This window comes from Hylobates moloch, unplaced genomic scaffold (assembly GCF_009828535.3).
Source record: "Hylobates moloch isolate HMO894 unplaced genomic scaffold, HMol_V3 SCAFFOLD_2, whole genome shotgun sequence".
Lineage (NCBI taxonomy): Eukaryota > Metazoa > Chordata > Mammalia > Primates > Hylobatidae > Hylobates > Hylobates moloch.
Genome location: NW_026652277.1, coordinates 13829474 through 13847663, shown reverse-complemented (window position 1 = coordinate 13847663; position 18190 = coordinate 13829474). Strand labels below are relative to the sequence as shown.

The window sequence follows — 18190 nt, the reverse complement described above, 5'->3', positions numbered from 1 at the left end:
CATGCTGCTATCTTGATTTCTGGAAACTGCAGTTTGAAGATTCTAGACTCTACCTGGCCCTTGTTATGTGAGTTTAGAAGTCTCCTGGGCTCCTTGTACCACAAAGGGAAAGTAAACAATGGCCTGGATCTTGGAGACAGTGCCCGGACAGGCTGGCTACAGTGCATCAAGGTCTGAGTAATTATTAGAGTGTAAAGCATAATATATTCCTACAATTAACAGATGACAAGGGTAGCATAAGATGACAGTGCAGCAGATAACAGGGACCTGGGGATCCTCTGTGTTTTTCTGAAGACATTGATTAATGTCACTGCTTGTCCCTTGTGAGGAGCCAGGCAGGAGAACACTGCTTTTCTGCAGGTGTGTTGAGAAACGGAAACCCCAGGGTGAGACGGGGTGAGGCCACATCCAGACAGGGATGCAGAGCAGGCTTGAATTCAGGCTCCTCAGTGCCCCAGGTGTTACTCACAGGCATTACCCCCAGAGGATCTAAATCACTTTTCCAGGCCAAAGCTGGAAATCCTGAAATCTCCCTGACCCAAAAGAAACATTCATCATCTCACTGTTGTGGTTGAAATCGCCGCTCATATTTATTGGAAAAGCAGAACAGGATGCACCTGCAGGGGTGCAGCTTCCATGGTTCTCCAAGCACGGGCTGTACATCACCCTTAGGCTGCCCATTCCCTTGCGGGGGAGCAAAACTGCTTTGAGGAAATGTCCCCAGGAGGAATAAACTAGAAGACGCACCTGCTATTTCACCATGCTATGGAGAATACAGCTAACGAAGTGGTGGCAGAAGCTTGGCCATGTGAGTGTCCCAGGGTAAAAGTCTCCCTTCTGTCCAGTCCAGAGCAGAGACTTCTCCCCCTTGGACAGAAGCCTGCCACCAAGACTCAAGTGACATAATAGTCATCTCCCCAGACTGGCTGTCAGAGCAAGAAGCACCCAGCTTTCCTAAAGGCAGAAGAGTGGAAATCTGACAGTGCCTGCCATTTCTGGTGCAGAGGACAGCATCACCAGGCCCTGCAGTGTCTGGGTGGTCTCTGGGGGGCAGATCCTGATGAGGGGCCAGGAGGCCTTTATTGGTGGAACAGCAGGGAAGGGCCCTGTTGGGTTGAAAGGCCATGATCAGAACGCAACCCAGAAAAGGCCACTCAGTTGACTTCTTAATCACACAGCTGGGACCTGCTCAAATGTGCCTGAGCAATAAGTATAGTGAATACTTTCATTTTTACTTATAGTAGTGTCTTAAAAGTTTTATTTCCAGAAAGGTGAAGTGCTTTGGTGGTGTAAGGAACTGACGTAAGGACAAGTGCACTGATGTACACATATTCCTATAGGAACAAACAAGGCTTGTTGCAGGGAAAGTATTTGCATAAAGAGGAAGAGATTGGAATGGCTGGAATGAGCCCTTTGGGAGCCTGGCTGGGAGTGAGGTCAGGTCACGTGATCCCAGTAGGTTAGGAGGTGTCTTTGCAGAAGTTCACAGCGTCTTGGAGCACCTCACTTTGAATTCAGAGACATTAGAAACAATTACTGACCAAACAAGAAGTTAGATTATAGCAATGGCTGAGAGATTGCTCAGGTTCTCTCAATTTAGGAAGCAGTTTGATGACCCATGGCAGGCCGATCAAGGCAGTTGCCCCCTGTGTTAATGCGACCCATAGGTATCATCTTCAACTCTTTGTAGCTGGTGTTGGAAATCAGGTATAATTTATCTTGTTTAATTACCTGCTGCCCTGCTCCTAATTCCCTCCGCTGTGATGAGCTTATTAAGTCTTCACCTGCCTCAGCTGAAAGGAAAATGCTGGCTGGATAGGGAGGCCCTGCACCTGTTGATTTTCAGGCATCTTGGATGCAAGGCCACCATCCCCTTCCAAAGATGTGGACAGTGAGGTGCCAGCAGGTTCCAGCACTAGCCTCAGCTCACTCATCAGGACTAACGGTTGTCCTGGACTGGGTAGCTGGGAACCATCCTGATTTTCTTCTGAAATAAAGGCTAAGCACGTTGATGTCTTTTACACTAGAGATTCTAAAATGTTCTCTCCCCAGTCAGGGCTCTTTCTGGGCCGCTCTGCAGGTGAGCACTCAGCCCTCAGGGATCCCGCTGCCTCTGGACTGCCAGGCACTGTGTCTGGGGTCAGGCCAGGAAGGGGCAGCACGTGGGGTCTGACTTTGAGGCCAGCACCCAAGGGGGAAGCAAGCCTTGCATTTTATCCGTTTAGACTCTACCAAATGCGTGATTAAAAACAAAAACTCCTACAACCCTTGAAATAGCTGCATGTACAAAACCTCACTCATTCTCAATTACCGCCAGGATTGGCCCTGCACACCCGGCGGCCCCCAGGCCCGTTACCCCCGCAGGTAGGGGGCGCGCACGGGCCCCCGGGCGTTGATGTGCGGCAGCGCGCCCGCCGCCACCTTCTCACTGAGTTTCTGGTTCGCCAGCTCCAGGTGGCGACCCTTCTTACGCGCCTGCCGCAAGGACCTCTTGACCTTCTTCACACGCTCCCGGAGCTGCCGGTTGCGCTTCTCCAGGGTGGCCACTTTCTGCTGCAGTTTCTTGACGTGGTCCTCCTCCTCGAACAGGGCCTTCTGCACCGAGGAGCACATGAGCTGGAGGCAGAGACAGCGTGCAAGGAGAGGAGGTGAGTCCCAGAAACTGCGCTGCGGGCAGGGGAGTCCCAGAAGTTTCCCCGAGTGCTGACAGCAACACAGATCCCGATTCCCCACCCCAGGATGGAGATAAACCCCGGGATGTCCTTGACAGTGACATTCCCTGCCCTCCACCCTGTGAATCCCGCCCTGGCCTCAAATATAGAGCCCCCATTTTGCTTTCCATATTTGGCTTCCTTGGAAGAGATTGTTTTCAAATGATATTCTGAATATTTGTCATGCGTAGCAAAAAGTAAAGAGCCCCGCTTTGGTAGACGACCAAAACCAGAAATGCACACAGAAGGTGGACAGTTCCGGGGACGGGGGCGGGGCGGGAGTGTCAGGTGACCTAATTAACAAAGGCTGAGCCACTTACATTTGCGAAGGCTCTGATCAATGCTGGCCTGTCCAACTGAAGGGAGGGGTTCCCTTCAGCAAAAAGCGACTCTGTTTGCTCCCTTCAGCTGGGCTGGCCAGCACACAGAAGGTGGATAGTTCACAGCAAAGAAAATGTCAGTATCTCTTAAACGCATGAAAAGATGCTTAGCCCCACTAAAAATAAGATAAATGAAAGCCACAGTGAATTACTATTTTTCACATATTAGACTGGCAAAATTTCAGAGTCAGGATTTGGGAGAACAGGTGCTATCATACTGTGAGTAGAGTGTTGACGTCTATAAAGACCAATTTGGCTCCGTCAAAATAACTGCATATACCCTTTGATCTAGTAATTCTGGGACTATCTCATATAAATACTCTCATATGTGCAAGCTGCCACATGTGCAAACATTATGGCATTATTATATTAAAAGACTGGGAACAAAAAATACCCATCAAGAGAGGTCTGGTTCCATAAATTATAGTAAATCTACACAATGCAAAGGTTTGCCGTTTTTAAAGGAACAAGACAGCTCCGTGTGAATGGTGGTGTAGCAGTGTCTAAGTGGTGTTCAAATTGAAAAGCTGTGCAGAACAGTGTGTATAGTGTGATACCAAGAGTGCGAAATACGGCACCCATCTGTGTCTGTTTAAATACGCATACACTATCTCTGGGAGCATATGTAAGAAATGGGTAAGGGTGGCCATATCCGGGGAGCAGAGAGGACAGGAGGAAGAAGATTCATTTTCACTTTTGTAGTTCTTGAATTTTGTATTTCATAGGTTTGGCTGTGTTCCCACCCAAATCTCATCTTGAATTGTAGCTCTTATAATCTCCACGTGTCATGGGAGGGACCCAGTGGGAAGTAATGAAATCACGAAGGTGGGTTTTTCCTGTGCTGTTCTCGTGATAGTGAATAAGTCTCATGAGATCGGATGGTTTTAGAAAGGGCGTTCCCCTGAACGCTCTATTGCCTGCCATCATGTCAGACATGACTTTGAGCTTATTCACCTCCACCATGATTGTGAGACCTCCCCAGGCATGTGGAACTGTGAGTCCATGAAACCTTTCCTTTATAAGTTACCCAGTCTCAGGTATGTCTTTATGAGCAGTGTGAGAACGGATTAATACAGCAATAAGGCTGGCATTTCCTTTATATGTGTGTGAGCACATATATAAAAAGAGGTATTCTCATCTCCAATCTTTCTCCTTCCTCTCATTTTACCTCATCAGAAGCTACATTCCCAAAGAAAGACTTGAGCCTCAACTTTCCTCTGCTTAGAAATCTCCATTGAGCCAGGCCAGATACAGTGGCTCATGCCTGTAATCCCAGCACTTTAGGAGGCTGAGGTGGGTGGATCACAAGGTCAGGAGATCGAGACCATCCTGGCTAACACGGTGAAACTCCATCTCTACTTAAAATACAAAAAAAAAAAAAAAAGCCGAGGATGGTGGTGGGTGCCTGTAGTCCCAGCTACTCGGGAGGCTGAGGCAGGAGAATGGTGTGAACCCGGGAGGCAGAGCTTGCAGTGAGCCGAGATCACACCACTGCACTTCAGCCTGGGCGACAGAGCGAGACTCCGTCTTAAAAAAAAAAAAAAAAAATGTCCATTGAGCCCCACAATCTACACTGCAGTGTGGCGGTGATGGGTGAAGAGCTCAGACCCTGAGGCCAGGCTGCTTTGGTTTCCAGTCCTGCCTCTTCTGCTGACGAGTCACCTGAGACCTGGGGCAAGCTTCCTAGGCTCAGAGTAGTGGACTGTGGTCTGCATTAGCCAGAACCCACTTAGTACTAAAGGATTGATTTCTCCAGCTTCTTGGAGTGCTGCAGACCGATAGCTCTAAGCTGAGTCTCTCTCCGGAAACTGACCCTGACCTAAGAGAGCTGCCCAAGGTCACGCCCCCTTCTTTGCAGCACCTGTATCCAAGGACTGGTTGACACTAGGGTATGAAGACCAAGGCCCCTCATCCCAACTTGGAAGATCTCTGAAGGGCGGTCCCCACTGCTGGGTGTCCTGGGGTAGGCTACAGCCTTCGTTGAGACTGGATCACTGGCCAATGTCTGCCTCTGCCTGTTCTTGCTCTTTTCCTCCCAAGGTATTAATCCCAGGAGCATTCTTGAAAATACCACCTGTACCTCTTTTACATTTTTTTTCTTTTTCTTTTTTTTTTTTTTTTTTGAGACAGAGTCTGGCTGTGTGGCCAGGCTGGAGTGCAGTGGCGCCATCTTGGCTCACTGCAATCCTCCACCTCACGGGTTCAAGCGATTCTCCTGCCTCAGCCTCCCGAGTAGTAGCTGGGACTACAGGCATGAGCCACCAAGCCCGGCTCGTTTTTTTGTATTTTTGGTAGAGACAGGGTTTCACTATGTTGGCCAGGATGGTCTCGATTTCCTGACCTCGTGTTCTGCCTGCCTCGGCCTCCCAAAGTGCTGGGATTACAGGCGTGAGCCACTGCACCCGGCCCACCTGCACCTCTTATTCCAAAGTCTACGTCTTGGGGACTCTGGCCACTCCCAATGGGATGATCATGGTTGTTGGGAGGATTTCATGAGTTTTACTTGAAAAATGTTTAGAACCATGCCCTGGTGCACAGTAAACGTTCACTGTTAGCTGTGATTATAGGATAGAGTCAAATCTCCTAAAGCCTTTAACTTTTGTGATTGGACCCAGCCAACATCTCCAGTCTTAGTGTTCTTCCTTCTGTTCCCCCATTTTATACCCAAGGCACACTGGGTCCCACCCAGCTCTTCCTCCAACACACCAGCACCTTCTCATCCCTGAGGTTCCACCTTCCACCCGGAGCGCTGTTCTCCCCAGCTCTGCCTGGCCATCTTGGAAGCCCTCTGTGGTCCCCTTTAATGATGCTTTCCACCGGGTCTCCCCGTGTATGTAATGTGTCCCCCTCTCCAGTCTCCATGGCATGCTGTAGCTATTCACACCACACGCCAAGTACCTGGTGGCACTAGGAGAATGTGACTCAAGGGCCTTGACATTCACAAGTCACAAGCTCCTGAAGACCTGGTTCCCATTGGCTTTTGCATCCTTGCTGCCCTGGCCATTTTAGGCCTACAGTTAAGAAAAAGGAGCCAAGTGGAATGTTCCAGTAATACCTGTCATTTAATGAGAAACTCTGGGCTCCCAGGGAAGCCACTGTTACAGGGGAGACCATATGTGCAACACTGCCCTCTTCTGGCCAAAATGAGACCCCCTCAAAAAGATGAGAAGGTGGGCCTGAGAAATTCCTGGGAGAACTGACAGTATTTCTATTGTTTTGTGGATAGATATTAGCTATGGAACTTAAGCTCTAATATGGCCAAGTACCAGGCTGACCACTGTATATTGGCACTCCCTCATTAAGTCATGAGTTTTCTACAAGTTATAGTAGATTCTCCAACCAAGAACAAGACAAAAAAGTCCAAAGTCCATGACAACAAGAGGATTGGGGTTTTGGAAGGCTGCTTGCTCAAATTTTCAAAGAGCAAAACCCAATAGTGGCTGGAACATAACATCAAAGAGGAGTTGAAGGCAGGCTCGATGACGGTGTTCAGAAGCTGCGTTTAAAAATCGTGAAAAATAGAGGAGGATGCTGGGACTTAAGTGATCACGTATTAAGAGTTCTAAGACACAACACTCTTCATAGTCAGCTCTCAACTATGGACGCAGCTGTTCTCCAGGGGAGCAAGAGGATGAATTTCACCTCCAGCAAGACTTAGAGCCCAAAGGAAGACCTTGACCCAGGCCGTAAAAACCAAGATGGAACAGAGGGACGCCTTGAAGTGCATCTGTGTGTGTATCTGGAGGGGGAGGATCATTGAGATGGGAATGATAAATTCCCAAGCAAAGGTGAATGTGAAAAGAGTGGATGGGATGAGGGGAGTTCCTTGGTGAACATGTCATTCTTTGGTCCTCGTGGCCTCTAATATGGGTAGGGTTTGAGTAGGAGCAAAAGACATCAAAGGACTCTAGTAATGTATCCGACGTGACCAACATAGCACAGCCATGACCCAGGACTGCTTAGCAGGCAGGTCTGTATCTCTGCAGCAAAGTAGGCCGTGCCTCTGAGTAGGGGGAGCCTGTGTCATGTGAATTGAGGCTAACGCCATAAAATAACCAAGCCACTGCTGATGGAGCCAATGGAGCCGATGAAGCCAGTGGAGCCCTCTGGCATCCCAACTATCACCTCAAAAGAAAATCCTGTATTTAAGAAAGCAAGAATTTCTAGAGGAGAGCTGTGCTTTCCAAAATGTGTGTTTCTTTAAGAAACGCTGCTTTCTTTGGAATGCTTTCCAAATGAAATCCATCTCCTTTTAAAACTGCTTTAAAAAGAAAAAAAGGTCCAGATATGCTATTTGCTCATTTTGCTTTGTGGTCTTTTTTGGTAAACTGAGAAGAGCAGGGAAAGGCCAGGCCAAGCTGAAACAAGTACTGCCATATTTTCTTTGAAGAGGAACCAAAGAGAATGTCCTACAGGGCATCCCCGAAGCAACAGACTCCTCATAGGCAGGCCCCGCTCAGGGCTGCAGCACTCAGCACCTCCCAGGTTCTTGGGTACCTCTGGCATTCACCTGCCCAGAGCTTTTCTCTGGAAGTTTCCATGTGGCCAACAGGAGGCCTGCCTAAGGGCAGATGGGAAGATTGCCCTGGGAGCCTGCTCTTTTATTTTCAAAAGGACAAAAGTTAGGCTGGGATATCCATCCTTCCTTATCTGTCTAAAATAACACTTTTTAAAACTATCAAAGCACACAGTGATTGTAGAAAAACATTTTTTAAAAATATGGGACCAACAAAAGGAAAATCAAAATCATCAATGATTCTATGGTACAGAGATAATCACTGTGGACATTGTAACATATTTCTTCCTAGTATTGTTTCTACGGGTATAAATAGATAACAGTTTCAAAGAAAACTGGAGTCCTGCTGTTACTCGGTTTTCTGTTCTAATTTTTTTCCCCTTTTCATTTTATCATGACTGTTTTCCAGTCATCGGTCTGTACACTTCCCGTAAGTATTTCGTGGGAGCTGGAGGAGGGAGCATCTGGTGGTTCCACCTGGCCACGAGGACTAACTCACTAGGCAAGACTGGCTCACTAGGCCGGGCATGGTGGCTCTTGCCTGTAATCGCAGCACTTTGCGAGGCTGAGGTGGGAGGACTGCTTGAGCCTAGGAGTTTGAGACCAGCCTGGGAAACATAGGGAGACCCCATCTCTAAAAAATAAAAATAAAAAATAGCCTGGCATAGTGATGCACATCTGTGGTCCCAGCTACTTGGGAGGCTGAAGCTAGAGGATCACTTGAGGCTGGGAGGTGGAGGCTGCTGTGAGCCATGACTGCACCACTACAATCCAGCCTAAGTTAGAGAACAAAACCCAGTCTTAAAAAAAAGACTGGCTCAGGCTCACTAGTTAGTTATTAATCCTCCTCTATCCTTAGGACCACAGGCCAATAGGGAGCGATGGCAAGATGGGTGCTTATGCATCCATGAGACTGAGTGGCCTTAATGTGGCCTTTTTTGGTCACCTGTCTCCAGTGATGGGACAAATCCGTGGAGAGCTCTTCACCCGGAGCCTCCACCTGAAGTCTTCCTAAAAGTTTTCTGGGTTCCCAGGGAAGCTAAGGTGTGAGAAAGTTTCACAACCAACATCTTGAGCAGTTAAGGAAGTATATCCATGATACAATCTAGAGCCACCTCCATCATTTCCGAACCGTTTTGGCTTCCATATGTTCATTCATTCTGGCAAGAAGCATTTATTGTGTGCCTGGCACTGTACGGTGCAGAAAGTCTTCCCCAGTTATTCTGCAATATAGCAAGTTTGTATCAAGCTAAACAAAAAGACAGTATATTTTTTAAAAAAACTATCTCATGGCACCAGACATGCCAAAGAGTCACCGAGAGGATTCTTGCCTTTCACAGCTGCTTTTAATTTAAATAACCACCTATAAAGACAAGACAAAGTGTACTTTCTGAAATGTAAAAATGTAAGGGAATAACAGTCCAAAAGCAACAACACAGACAAATAGCTTGCTTTTTTAACACTGTTCCTGTTCTCGGGATTCAAAAATGAGAAGGAAGAAAAAAGAAAACCTAGAGCAGTGATCAGGAAATGATGGCCTATGGGCCACATCTGGCCCCCTGCCTGTTTTTGTGAATAAAGTTTTATTAGAACACGGCTATACTCATCAGTTTACGTTTTGTTTGTGGCAGCTGTTGTGCTACAATGGCAGAGTTGAGTAGCTGCAACAGCTGATTCCACGAAACCTAAAATCTGGCCCTTTGCAAGGAAAAGATGCTGAATCTTAACTCAAGAGGGGCTCAAGGCAAACAGAGGTGGGAATTGGATGGGTTTGGAGGGCAGCTGGTCTACAGGCAAAAAATGGATGAAGGGCAAAGGGTTTGAAAAAAACACCTGGTGCCAGAGACTCCCAAGAACCTCACTGGCCACATCTCACCCCTTTCCCACCACTTTCAGACATTGTTTTGTGATGATGGCTTTGGCTGCCAGGTCATGGTTCAAGGTCTCCATGATCCTTGTCAAAGCTCCCATCGACTTCATGTCAATGTACTGCAACCAATTTCAAACCTCCAGGTGGAAATTAACAAACCAGCTCTTCCCAACACAACTGACCAACTGTTTCTAAAATGCATACCTTGACACTGGACAGATGAGCCTAGAGCCTGCCCCTGTGCCCTGCTTGGGAACATCAACTCTCAGTACAGAGAAGGGTCTGCAGGGGATTGCTCTGGTCCCGCAGTTGGTTGGTTAATTCTGAAAAGTTTACATGGTGCTGTGTTTTCTGGCCCAGTAGAGGGCAGAGGCCAAGATTCCTTCATTATCCACATGATTCAGGCACTCTGGGGAGCTTGATGGGAAGCCCATGGGCCTTCACCCACATCCTCCGCAGTGCCTTTTGGCGTTTTCCATAAACAGGTTGGAAATGCAGCTTTGTTCTCCCATTCTTTAATAAGCCTTTAGAGACAGAGTTCTATGAGGAGGTGGGCAGAGAGCCACGTCCACGTAGAACGGTTTCCTGAATGACTCGACAGGACCATGCTGGAGGATGCCCAGAGCTGCTGAAAAAACTCCCAAAGCTGGGAAGTGACAGCAGGGAAGTTCTTCCGAGGACTGTCTGGAGGGACAACCTGAGATGCCTATGACTGCATGTGGCTTGGCAGCTCGTTCTCTGCTCCACCCAAAGTCAAAAGAGCTGCTTCCCTGGTGCCAGGAGCCCAAACAAAGGGAATGCTCATGCCCAGGCTGTGGCGGGAGGGGAGGCAAATGAAGAGGAGGGTGGAGATGGAGTCAGGGAAGAGGCTGGGGCAGGAGTTTTCTTTCCATGAGGCAGCACCCGGCCTGGCTGGGCAGGGCCACAGCAGTGTCTCCTGCGTCCGCTTCCTGACGCTGCCGGGGGAGGAGAGAGCCGGGCAGTGTGGGTAGGAAGGGGTTTTGGAGTCAAGCAACTCTGGGACTGAATTCTGGCTTAAAGGATTCCACACTCCACGTACCCAGATACCTGTTAGAGTCCACGGGTCAGGGAGCCCACTCAGCCCCACCATCAGGCATTGGGGTCTTGCTTAAGTCACCGAACCTGTCTTGGCTCAGTCTCCTCATGTATACAATGGGCCTAATAATGCCTTTTCCCTAGAACTGCTCTGAAGATGAAATCAGATGATAAGGGTAAAGCATCTGACGTAGCACCTGGTGTAGGGTGAAGGACACACGAAGCTTTTGTGATTGTTGTTCGCCTGAGCTTGACCTTTGCCGCTGGAACTCCTCCTCCCTCAGCATACTAGGTCCTTTTGAGTGTCTATGATTTTTAGCATCTAATTCTTTCCACTAAATCTCTGCTCACACCTTAACCAAATGATGACATTCTGCTTCTTCTCCAAGTCTTGGTTCAAGAGTCACCTCCTCTGTGATGCCTTCCTGGTTCCTCCTGAAGTCTTCCTCTAAGGAAGAGCCCTGTCATCTTTTTCTGGTTCCATTGTCAAGTTTATCGCATGGGGCTCTAACTGTTGGCTAGCCTGACTCTCTCCCAGCTGAGTCCCTTGAACACAAGGGCTCCATCTTTTCATTCTTGCATCCAGCACTTAGCGTGCAGTAAGCACTTAATAAGTGGATGAAGGGATGCAGGTTGAAATAGAAGCAAGTCATTTTCAGTGACTTGAAAATGGACAACCGGTAAAGAAGCTGGAGCTACCTTTTAATGCCGGGGCTGGATTCACCATCTCCCCTGTGAAGCCCCATTTCCCAGGAATAAAGTTAGTTTTGCCGGGTGCAGTGGCTCATGCCTGTAATCCCAGCACTCTGGGAGGCTGAGGTGGGAGGATCACTTAAGGTCAGGAGTTTGAGACCAGCCTGGCCAACATGGCAAAACCCCATCTCTACTAAAAATACAAAAATTAGCCAAGTGTGGTGATGGGCACCTGTACTCCCAGCTACTCGGGAGGCTGAGGCAGGAGAATCACTTGACCCAGGAGGAGGAGTTTTCAGTGAGCCGAGATTGTGCCACTGCACTCCAGCCTGGGTGACAGAGCAAGACTCTGTCTCAAAGAAAAAGAAAAAAGAAGACAGTTAGTTTTGACCATTTGTTCTGGTAAGATCTGGGAGCTGGATTTAAGGAGCCCTGAACTTGGTGCCTTTTCCTTACTTTCCTTTTCTCCCTGCCCCCACCTGCCCGCCCCCTGCCGACTAGGTTATTTTGTACATCCCCATACCAAATCCCTTAAGAATTGCAGGACATGACGCAGATGAGAAAAAAATCCATTCTAGAGGGGAGATGCTAGATGATGGAAAACCTGGGTAAGTGCTGGAGAAGGGATCACATTTCAGAAGCTGGGGCCAGGGCCAGCCCTGCTGACAGTTGGAGTGCAGTAGCAGCTGGATGTGGGAAGCAGGGGGACAAGATCTTAACTGGCCAGGGGTTAAGTCCTGTTGATGGCCCATGATTAAAATCAGGAAACACTGAGCTGTCTTGGGTGAACTGCCTGCCATCAGAGGAAAGGGGAGTTTATTAGCTAAGTTCTACTACAGAGATCATAAAGCCACGTCTTCGGATAAATCTACTACAAAGGTTTCCCAAAATGGAGTCTCCAGGACACTCGTCTCATGAGATGTTTACGTGGGGACCAAAAGGGTAGTTCTGGTTAAAAAAGGTTCAGAAATGCTGCATATTATGGCTTCCTCTGTGATGTAACACTTAGTATTAGCTGTGCACATTGGTCCTGCATTAAACCTCTCTAACTTTGTTTTACCCCAAATCTCACTGGCCTCTGGTGGAGATCTCCAACATGCAGCAACAATAGACTACAAGGGTGAGTGTCAAGGCTGCTCAGTTACGAGCAGTCTCCTGTGTTTCTGCCAGGGAGTTTTGCAAACATTTTATCTAGTCTGTGATACAAAGAAGCCTGGGAAACACTAGGTCATGGAATACTGATTTCAACTCTAAATCCTTTTTCTAGAACTACCAAGGGGTAGAATGGTGCTGAAATCACAGATTCTTGGCTAAGAACTGTGATTTTTCTTTTTTTTTTGTTGTTGAGACAGAGTTTCACTCTCTTGCCTATGCTGGAGTGCGGTGGCATGATCTCGGCTCCCAGGTTCAAGCAATTCTCCTGCCTCAGCCACCCAAGTAGCTCGAACTACAAATGCATGCCACCATGCCCGGCTACTTTTTGTATTTTTAGCAGAGACGGGGTTTCACTATGTTGGCCAGGCTGATCTCAAACTCCTGACCTGGTGATCAGTCTGCCTTGGCCTCCCAAAGTGCTGAGATTACAGGTGTGAGCCACCACGCCCAGCCAGAACTGTGATTTCTTAATGCTGACCACTGTCCATGGTGAGTGCAGAGAAGGTGTCCAGGTGAAGTGGGAAGGAAGATGTTCTACTTTTATTTTTAGGATCCCAGAAAATCCACATCACAGTGAATGGGGCTCTGGTCTAGATACAAGGCTCCATCTACCTGGTGTCCTTGGACACTCACGGTCCTGTGAGTTACAGCATCTGAAAGACATCTTCCAACCTTGGATGCCTCTGCTTGTTTAGTCAAAGCCTCCTTGGGCACCTCAGTCTTTAGCCAGTCATGGCCGGTTAATTCTCTCCCTTGAAAACAGCAGGAGGGCTATAAGAGCACTACAGCCTGGCTGATGCAGGCATTCCCTTGGGAAGGAAGAGTGCCGTTCATGGTCACTGACCATCGGCCCTCAGATGTGTGTGTGCTCAGCCTCTGTGGCATCCCAGACTGCAGGGGAGGAAGGGCAAAAGGACCTGATGATGTTCTCCCCACCATGCCTAGCAGTTGACAGGTGGCTGCCAGTGGGGTTCCCGGGGGCCATGCTTATTCCTGCCCCCACCATGGAGTGTGGATGTGCCAACCCTGGCTGAGTGAGGTGCACTGAGCCCCCCATCAACTCTTTAAGCTCCATGTCTTGGGTCATTGCTGTTGCCCAAGGGAAGAATAGGTCATTGGTCCAGTCAAAGCTTACCCCTTGCTCTGTGGACCCCTGTGCTTAGTCCCAGGAGGGCTCTGAAGTCAGGCTCTCCCTTCTGGTGTCAGGGCAAAGCAATGAGGCTGTGGAGAGTGGAAGGCTGAACCATGGACTAACGGTGCAGGGTACCAGGTCCCCCAGGGAGGGGGATCCTAGACGGGCACTGACCCAGAGCCAAAGCTGTCCTGCTCCCTCCCCACTGGTGCTATCTACCTGACCCATCTCTAATCTGATGCTGGTTTCCATGGGGTACTTTTCAGGGTCTAGGGTATTGGGTAATCAGGGGCCAGTCTGCAGCTCTTCAACTGAAAAAGGCAGTGAAAGGCCAGGCTCCACCTTCCTCCCGAGGGCTGGGGTGTGTGCCTGTATCCTCAGTACTGGCTGAAAACCCCAAGGGCTCCTGGCCATACGCGAATTCAATGGGAATTTATGAGCTGTGATCATCTTCATGTTTACTTCTCAGAGACTGATGACTTGTCCACACAGCCACATCCAGGGCCTGCTTCAGCTAAGAGTCTGTTTATTTAGGAGAATTTATCAAATCCAGACACAGGCTTTTTTCTGCTACTGAACCAAGACAGGTGGCCCTGGAGTTGAGAATAGCCCTAGAGCTGACTCTCCTTGGATTGGAAAGAGCCGTGGGTGCGATTTAGCAAGACCTTGCTTCAGATGTGGTTGTGCGGCTTGCTGGCTACGTAGCTGTTGTCCTTTTTAAAGCAGAGATACTGATAATGAGAAAAAGCATCGTGTATTTGGTATGCCTTAAAGCCATTCAATGTTGAATGCAGTTGCTGCTACATATTGCCAGACTCAGTCAATAACCATATGTCCCCAAATAAATTCTCAGTTAATATTTTATTTGGTAAAAATATTACTGGAAAACCTATAAACAACAGATGACAAGCACAATGATACGTGTTTCTGCCAATTCAAGGATTGTCCTTCCTGGCTTGGTATCTGGCACAAGTCCTTGCAAACGTGCAAGTTTCAATAACTAGTCAGAGCAAAAAAAAAAAAAAAAATTTTTTTTTTTTTTTATACAGAGTCTTGCTCCGTTGCCCAGGCTAGAATATAGTGGCGCGATCTTGGCTCACTGCAACCTCCACCTCCTGAGTTCAAGCGATTCTCCTGCCTCAGCCTCCTGAGTAGCTGGGATTACAGGCACCCTAATTTTTGTATTTTTAGTACAGGCAGGGTTTCACCATGTTGGCCAAGCTGGTCTCAAGCTCCTGACCTCCAATGATCCACCCACCTTGGCCTCCCAAAGTGCTGGGATTATGGGTGTGAGCCACAGAGCCCAGCCAAGGGCAAAATTTATATGTGGAAGGCAGTATATTACAGAATCCTCCCCAGTGGATAGTTGCGGCCAGCCCCTGTGAAATGAATATTATCTGTGAGAATTTTAAATATGTCTGAATTACTGTTCCATTCTATAAATGACCACAGTTATTCTTAACGACCTCTTCAACAGTTCGCTGTTCCATCTTTCTGGAAGGCCATTCCATGACTCTGCAAGGCAGGTTCATTCTCATCCTGGTTCCTGTTGTCACCTCTGCAGATGTGTTCCCTTGTCACCCCATAAGTCACCTCTCCTAATGAGGCTGTTTCATCACCCTGCTTCTCTTCAGTGCCTTATAACATTGTTGGATTTCCTTATTAATGGCTAATTTGTTCTTTCTTCCACTAGACTAAAAAACGGGGATTCTATCTCTCGTTTTTACTGCCATAGCCCTAGTGCCTAATACTGTGCCTGACACACAGTAAGTCCTCAACAGAGTCACTGCTGAATGAAATAACACATTCTAAAGCTAATATATGCTAATTTTTTTTTGAAAATTATAAACTAATGAGAAATGGGAAAAAGTAACCTATAATCTCACCACTCAAAGGCAACTCGCATTTCTATTTTACTGGTGTGATTTCTTAAACCTGGTTATAAACACTATATTTAACATTTTAAAAATATTTAAATTGACAAAATTTATATTGAACATGTACAACATGATCTGAAATATGTGTACACTGAAATGGCTAATTAACAATGTATTACCTCACATACCATTTTTTTGTAGTGAGAACACTTAAAATCTACTTTTAACAATTTTCAAATATACATTGTATTGTTATTAACTGTAGCCACCATGATGTCCATTAGATCTCCTGAAGTTATTCCTTGTAACTGAAATATTGTACCGTTTGACCAGCATCTTCCAATATCTCCTTCCAAGTCTCTGGTAACCGCTATTCTACTTTTTGGTTCTTTTAGCTCATTTTTTTTTTAGATTCTACATTTAAATATTAATAAGATCATGCAGTACTGGTGCTGGGCTTATTTCACTTAATATCCTCCAGTTTCATCCATTTTGTCACAAATGACGGTATATCCTTTTTTAAGGGTGCATAGTATTCCATTGAGTATATACACATTATGTTCTTTATCGATTCATTCATTGACAGACACTTTAGTTTGATTCTCTATTGACAGACACTTTAGTTTGATTCCCTATCTCGACTATTGTAAGTAATGCTTCAGTGAACATGCGAGTGTAGCTATCTCTTCGACATAGTGACTTTGGATGTATACCCAGTAGTGGGAATGCTGGATCATACAGTAGCTCTGTTCTTAATTTTTTGAGAAAGCTCCATACAGTTTTCCATAATTACTAATTTACAATCCCACCAAGTGCACAAGGGTTCCCTTTACTCCACATCCTCACCAACACTTATCTTTTGTCTTTTTGATAATAGCCCTTCTAACGGGTGTGAGATGATATCTCATATTCATTTTAATTTGCATGTCCCTGATTAGTGATGTTGAACATTTCTAAATATACCTGTTGACCATTTGTATGTCGTCTTTCTAGAGGTCTATTTAGGTCCTTTGCCCATTTTTTAAATCAGGTTGTTGGCTTTCTTGCTGTTGGGTGTTTGGTTTCTTTTGGTTGTTAACCCCTTATCAGATGTGTGGTGTGTAAATATTTTCTTCCATTTTGTAGGTTGTTTTTTCACTCTGTTGATCGTTTCCTCTGCTGGACAGGAGCTTTTTACTTTGATGTGTTCCATTTGCATCTTTTCCCTTTGGTTGCTTATACTTTTGTGGCCATACCCAAAAGATTGCCCAGACCAATGTCATGGAGCTCTGCCCTGTGTTTGCTTCTGGTAGGTTTACAGTTTCAGGTCTACGATTAAGTCTTTAAACATTGAGTTGATTTTTGTATATGCTGTGAGATGAGGGCCTAATTTCATTCTCTGCACGTGGATACTCAGTTTTTCCAGCACCGTTTACTGAAGAGACTGTCCTCTCCCCGTTGCATGTCTTGGCATCTCTGTCGAAAATCCATTGACCATACACATGGATTTATTTCTTGGCGCTCTATTCCGTTTGATTGGTAGATTTCTATTTTTAGGCCAGTGCCATCCCGCTTTGATTACTATTGCTGTGTAGTATATTTTGAAATCAGGTAGTACAATGCTTCTTTTTTTCCCCTCAAGATTGCTTGACTAAGGTCTTTTGTGGCTCCTTATGAATTTTATGATTCTATTTCTGTGAAAAATTCCATTGAGATTTTGATGGGGATTGCATTGAATCTGTAGATCACTCTGGTAGTATAGACACTTTAACAATATTCTTCTAATCTATGAGCATAGGATATCTTCCCATTTATTTGTATCTTCAGTTTTTTCCATCAATGTCTTATAGTTTTCAGTGTACAGTGGTTTCACCATTTTGGTTAAGTTTATTCCTAAGTATGTTATTATTTTGTAACTATTGTAAATAGGATTTTTTAAATTTCTTTTCCAGATAGTTCATTGTTAGTGCATAGAAATACTACTAATTTTTGTGCGTTGATTTTGTATCCTCAGACTTTACTGAATTTATTTATTAGCTCTAATAGTTTTAGGTGGACTCTCTGGGTTCTTTTTGTGTGTAAGATCATGCCATTGAAAACAGGGACAATTTGACTTCTTCCTTTCCAATTTGGATGCCCTTTCTTTCTTTCTCTTGCCTAGCTGCTCTGGATAGGACTTCCAGTACTATGTTGAATAGAAGTGGTAAGAGTGAACATCTTTGTCTTATTCTTGATCTTAGAAGAAAAGCTTTCAACTATTTACCATGGAGTATGATGTTAGCTGTGGGTTTGTCTTACGTGGCCTTTATTGTGTTGAGACACATTCCTTCTATACCTAATTTGTTGAAAGTTTTTTATCATTAAAGGAAGGTGAATTTTGTCAAATGGTTTTTCTGCATCTATTGAAATAATCATAAGGTTTTTGTCCTTCATTAATATGATGTATCTCATTTATAGATTAGTGTATGTTGAACCATGCTTATATCCCTGTGATAAATGTCATTTGATCATGGCAAATGATCCTTTTAATGTGCTGTTGGATTCAGTTTAGTAGTATTTTCTTGAGAATTTTTGCATCTACGTTCATCAGAGATTTTTGGCTTGTAACAGGTTTCTTTTTATAGTGTTTTTTTCTGCTTTTAGTATCAGAGTGATGCCATGTACGGTGAGTTTGGAAGTATTCCCTCCTGTTCAGTTTTTTGGAAGAATTTGAGAAGAATCAGTATACTTCTTTAAATGTTTGGTAGAATTTAGTAGCAAAGCCATCAGATCCTGGGATTTTCTTTGATGAGAGACTTTTTACTGCCAATTCAATCTTCTT

General features: G+C 45.9%; 1 protein-coding gene across 5 annotated transcripts in view; it reads right to left on the bottom strand.

The window, feature by feature from the left end:
- Positions 1-565: 565 nt before the first annotated feature.
- The window catches only part of CCDC3 (coiled-coil domain containing 3), a 197329-nt gene continuing 179704 nt past the window's right edge, over positions 566-18190 (bottom strand). For 4 of the 5 annotated variants that reach the window (XM_058431848.1, XM_058431850.1, XM_058431852.1 and 1 more), the window contains one exon: positions 572-2616. In XM_058431848.1, the coding sequence (XP_058287831.1) occupies positions 2353-2616 (264 nt within the window). In that variant the 3' untranslated portion in view covers positions 572-2352. Of the gene's footprint in view, positions 2617-18190 lie in introns of all 5 variants that reach the window. The other variant, XM_032160867.2, reaches the window with a different exon arrangement.